At 41.5% G+C, this 5,590-nt stretch overlaps 1 protein-coding gene across 1 annotated transcript; it reads right to left on the reverse strand.

Moving 5' to 3' along the window:
• Positions 1-1,196: 1,196 nt before the first annotated feature.
• Positions 1,197-3,927, reverse strand: LOC134921693 (putative nuclease HARBI1). Its single transcript, XM_063920613.1, has 4 exons — positions 3,169-3,927; positions 2,713-3,085; positions 2,382-2,403; positions 1,197-1,379 (listed from the first exon to the last, which is right to left on the reverse strand). Exons 1-3 carry the CDS (start codon positions 3,911-3,913, stop codon positions 2,400-2,402), a joined length of 1,122 nt encoding a protein of 373 aa, XP_063776683.1. The 5' UTR covers positions 3,914-3,927; the 3' UTR covers positions 1,197-1,379; positions 2,382-2,399.
• Between the last annotated feature and the right edge of the window lie 1,663 nt (positions 3,928-5,590).

A 5,590-nucleotide genomic window follows, 5' to 3' on the forward strand; every position in this document is an offset into this window, starting at 1 on the left:
AGAGTCAAAGAAAACATTAATAACTTACTCACATTACCTATTATACAAGCAGGGCACAAAGCACACTTTAATGCAGGCCTGGCCAAACTGATGCCCTCCAGCTGTTGTGAAACTACATAGACCATTGACACAGTTTTGGGGACAGAGAATGCAAAACGGTGTCAGGGCATGCTGGAATGTGTAGTTTCTCAGCAGCTGTATGTCCGCAGTTTGGAGAGGCCTGCTTTAATTCCTAAGTGACGACATCATGGCTGTTTTCAAGATAAATCAGTAGCAGAACAACACACAAGCCTGCTCAGCAATCTTTTTTTGTTTATTACAAGAAAGTGGACCACACCATGGGGTACATTTATTACTACTGGAGTTCTATTTAAGAAGGGACGTTGCCCATAGCAACCAATAAAAATAAAAATATTATCTTGTAAAAGTGGACTTACAAATTTAAACTATAATCTTATTGGTTGCTATGGGCAACGTCCCATGTTAAAGAGAACTCCACTTAAGTAGAAATGTTACCATCAAAACTGAGCACAGATAAACCATGTTGTCCTGGCAACCCTGTTGAACTAATGAGTGTCGACCTAGAGTGGACACACAAAACATTGCACACATAACACTACATATAATGACACTCTAAAAATTAAATGCAACATGTACACCATGAATAATAACTCTTTTTTTTTTCCTTGGTAGCGTATTCCCAACAGTACAACAGGGCATGTTTTGAGATTGTAAGTCTAAGTAGGTAATCATTATTGTAAAAATGTAAAAACACTTACTTTCCTCCACAACATTGTCACTTAGCCCATCTGGGGCTTCTTCTGCCCATTCGCTGGGTGGTGATGCCAGCTGGATGGGGGAAGGCGGCTGGATGGGGGAAGGAGGAGGGATTGGGGAAGGAGGAGGGATGGGGGAAGGAGGCTGGATGGGGGAAGGAGGAGGGATTGGGGATGTTATTTCAGAGGGTGGGTCTGATTGAGAGGGCGAGGGGGGCGGAGAGAATGTTAGGCCAATAGAGGGTGAGGGGGGCTGAGAAGGTGATTTGGAAGTTGAAGGAGAAGGGGTATGGGAAGGAGGAGAAGGGGTCACAGAAAGAGAAGGAGAGGTGGGGTGAGAAGGGGAGTGGAAAGTGGAGTGGGCCTGGGAAGCTGAGGGTGACTGGGAAGCAGAGGGGGATTGGGAAGCTGAGGGGGACTGGGAAGCTGAGGGGGACTGGGAAGCAGAGGGGGATTGGGAAGCTGAGGGGGACTGGGAAGCTGAGGGGGATTGGGAAGGGGAGGGGGAGTGAGAAGGGGAGGGGGACTGGGAAGTGGAGGGGGAGTGAGAAGGGGAAGGGGGCTGAGATGGTGCCTCATGTGTTGCTTGCCGTTGTGGTCGTCCTATAATGATATTTGTGTTAAAATTTAATTTGCATGTTAAATTACATACTAAACAATTGTAAATTTCACTGTTCTGTTCCATGTAAAAGACACAGTGGTTTTTTTTAAACAAAAAAAAAAAAAAAATCCTCTTCATGTTGCCCACAGCAAACTAAATGAGTCCAAACAATTATTTGGACGCTCATTCCTTAATCTATTCCATTGAGTCATATTGATTGGTCTAGGCAACATCACCAGATCACTATTCAAGCCACCTTATTATATAGACAGCACTGATCAAGTTTTTTGGTACAGTTTCCTGCCTGGTTTTTTTTTTTCAGGAAAACATGCACTTGTTTGGTGACATTTTGCTACAGTCAGTACTGTTTGCCCTAACCACACACACTGTCCTATTGTAAAAAAATGTTCACTCAGTGTTGCATTTAGCCTACCACTTAGTGTAAATTTGCACAATTTATGCTATTAATCTTATGTAATGTAACTTACTGCGTGCATGCATTGCGCGGATTTGCTGCCGGATCTCCGCCAACAGCTCTGGAGTCCTCCTGCGGAGATCACTCCATCTCCTCTCCAACTGTATTATTGTCCGCCTGCTGCGGACGCGAGAACGCAGCAGGCGGCGGACCTCCGCGTAGGCCTCGCGCTTAACCCGATTTGGGATGAAGCGCCCAACGCGGCCTACGCGGCGGTCCATCACCGCAACCAGGACGCGGAGCTCCCGCCTGGTGAAAGGTGCCGCACGCATCATGGCAATGGCGTTTTCCTTATTTGGGCATATATTTATAGTGTCTGCTAGCATGTGATTGGTCCAAAATATATGCTGTAATTTCTAATAACTTTATTGATCTTTGCAATGCTGGGAAGAGTAGAGTGTTAATTAGCACGAGCGGAAATACGCATTCGCAGAAGGAATTTTTAAAAAATTAAAACATAAAACAAAACAAACAGACACAGACACACACACAGTTTTGGCTAAATTCAGATACATATCTGTGTACTCACCACAGTTTGTGTGATCATTCAGCTGGACAGTCACAAAGTGGACAACATTAAGTTTCATTTGTTTGTGTGTTTGTTGAAATAAACAGGATTTTAGGATAGAAAACAAATAAGGACACTATTTAGCAACATCACAGTATTGTTTTTGCAAATAACACATTGTAAGCTTAACGTGTTAACGGATTTAGTGGCAAATAAATATTACATATTCCAACGCCAAAAAATAATTACCCAATGGCCTTACAATAGCAAACAAAATGACAAAATGAATCAAAATACAAAAGCATACTGTGGTTTTATTTTGATTAAAAAAGAGAAACTTAAAACACTATACCTGAAATATTCCGCAACAATGCTTGCCCTGACTTGGCTCCCCCTCCGTGTAACACTCCCCCCACCGAAGTGTCGGACAACCCCTGGCTCCTCATCAGGCAATTCCTCTGTCTGAGGAAGCTCTACGCTACTCCTTACCGCGATGTTGTGTAGTATAGCGCACAGGACCACTAGTTTACTTGCCATCTCCGGCGAATACATGATGTCGCCACCAGTGCGGTGGAGCACACGAAACCGCCCTTTAAGGACCCCAATTGTGCGCTCCACCAGCTGCCTAGTGGCAGTAAGCGCGGAGTTAAATGCCGTCTGTGGTCCTGGCCTGGGATTACGGTAAGGAGTCATGAGCCAGGGGGTGCAAGGATATCCACGGTCTCCTGTTTGATGATAAACCAAAATTAGAAATAGTCTATTTTTTTAAAAATTAAAATATTTTACACAAAATTGTGCAACAACTCACCCAATAACCACATGTCTGCTCGTTGACTTGATCTTAATCTGTGCCATATCCCTGATTGTCTAATGACATACGCATCATGGGAACTTCCAGTAAACTTTGCATTCAGGGAAAGGATCTGGAGGGATGGCCCACAAACAACCATTACATTCAGAGAATGAAACAGTTTCCTGTTTCTATAAATTTCTTCATTATGTTTTGGTGGCTGAATAGCTACATGTGTGCCATCCACAACCCCAATAACATGTGGGAAGCGACTACCACCTTCCTCAAATTGCCGCTTCACCACATCTAGGGCACCAACATCCAAAGGCATAGCAATAAATTGCTTCACACGCTTTAGGAAAGCCTGGCAGACACGCCGCAGGACCTTACTGAACTGGCCCTGCGACATGCCAACCAGGTCTCCTACCACATGCTGATAAGAGCCTGTAGCCAAAAAATGTAACACAGCAAGGAATTGTGTCAATGGTGGTATTGCTGTAGGATACCGAATTTCAGACTCCAGATCACTCTCTATTATGGAGAGAGTGTCTAGGATTAGATGTGGTGGCAGCCTGTATCTACGTACAACCACATCATCTGGCATCCCAAAAAGTAGGACACGGGGTCGGAAAATTGGTGGCCTAGCACGCCTCCGTTGCCTTGGTTGATGAGGAGCCGGTTGTGGTTGTGGGGCTGGCGGTTGGGGTGGGAGTGCTGGCGTGGGTTGGGGAGGTAGGGCTTCGGCAGCAATAAATATTGACATCACACACTTTAAAAAATAAAACAAAAAAAGGTTGAATAAGACAAAAACAAAGTCCAAAAAATATACAACCAAAATGTTTTTTTAAAAAAGGGGGTGTCAACTTACTGCAGGAGCGTAAGACATTTTTTCTGAGTTCAATTCAGGAACAAAAGGAATATTATCACAAAAAAGATAAACAAAATTATTTTTTTGATGAAAGCTACATATGTTAAATTGTAAATGTTAAAAATAGTATTAAAAAAAAAATCACAGCATCAAACACATCACAAACACCTACTAAAAAATAATGACTAATTGGTTTAAAAAATTACAATAAAACAAACAAAAAGTTAGCCCTTTAGTAGCTAGTCCAGCCAAGAACAACACTACTTTGCTGATCAATCCTGGTAAAAAACATAGCATTTATTAACAAGATGGAAAACAAACATTATCAAAACACTTTGAACAAACACAAACAGGCACCAACACAGGCCCAGGGAACTTACCAGATCCAAAATAACTAAAGGACCAATTTGTGTTATATAGCACACAAATTAGAAATAATAGACTAGGGTTACGTCACCCAAAACAATTCTCCTACAAGAGACCAAAAATGACAGTCAAAAACAACATACAGACCATTAACACAAACAGGCACCAACACAGGCCAAGGGAACTTACCTGATCCAAAATAAAGAAAGGACCAATTTGTGTTATATAGCACACAAATTTGAAATAATAGACTAGGGTTACGTCACCCAAAACAATTCTCCTACAAGAGACCAAAAATGACAGTCAAAAACAACATACAGACCATTAACACAAACAGGCACCAACACAGGCCCAGGGAACTTACCAGATCCAAAATAACTAAAGGACCAATTTGTGTTATATAGCACACAAATTTGAAATAATAGACTAGGGTTACGTCACCCAAAACAATTCTCCTACAAGAGACCAAAAATGACAGTCAAAAACAACATACAGACCATTAACACAAACAGGCACCAACACAGGCCAAGGAAACTTACCTGATCCAAAATAAAGAAAGGACCAATTTGTGTTATATAGCACACAAATTTGAAATAATAGACTAGGGTTACGTCACCCAAAACAATTCTCCTACAAGAGACCAAAAATGACAGTCAAAAACAACATACAGACCATTAACACAAACAGGCACCAACACAGGCCAAGGGAACTTACCTGATCCAAAATAAAGAAAGGACCAATTTGTGTTATATAGCACACAAATTTGAAATAATAGACTAGGGTTACGTCACCCAAAACAATTCTCCTACAAGAGACCAAAAATGACAGTAAAAGCAATGAAGCACAGGTTTATTTGCACAAATGGACTAGCAAAATATATATGTGTAAAAAAGACTAACAAACAATCAACATAAAATAAAAACTTAAAAAAAAAAAAAAAACAACAAGACGAATTCCAGAATACTCACAAACGTAAATTCGCAGACAAAATGCTACACTGTCTATATTCTAAACGCAAACGAAAGGACAAATGTATGCTTGACAATTACTCACTTGGAAAAATCCTATAGCACCTTCACGCACAAGCCAACAAACTCAACAGTGAAAGAAACTCCAAACTACCTACACTCACAGCGTGCAAAGTAGGCCCTTAAATAAGCAGTGCAATCAGTAACCAGATTAACATTGTACACCTGTGTGAATTAA

The sequence above is a fragment of the Pseudophryne corroboree genome, chromosome 1, assembly GCF_028390025.1.
Source record: "Pseudophryne corroboree isolate aPseCor3 chromosome 1, aPseCor3.hap2, whole genome shotgun sequence".
In the NCBI taxonomy this organism is placed as follows: Eukaryota; Metazoa; Chordata; class Amphibia; order Anura; family Myobatrachidae; genus Pseudophryne; species Pseudophryne corroboree.

Excerpts from the sequence above, each read along its gene's own strand:
- LOC134921693 (XM_063920613.1), bottom strand. The coding sequence starts at position 3,913 with ATGTCAATATTTATTGCTGCCGAAGCCCTACCTCCCCAACCCACGCCA. Across the intron at positions 3,086-3,168 it reads AGCAGACATGTGGTTATTGG|GAGACCGTGGATATCCTTGC; the intron begins GTGAGTTGTTGC and ends ATCATCAAACAG.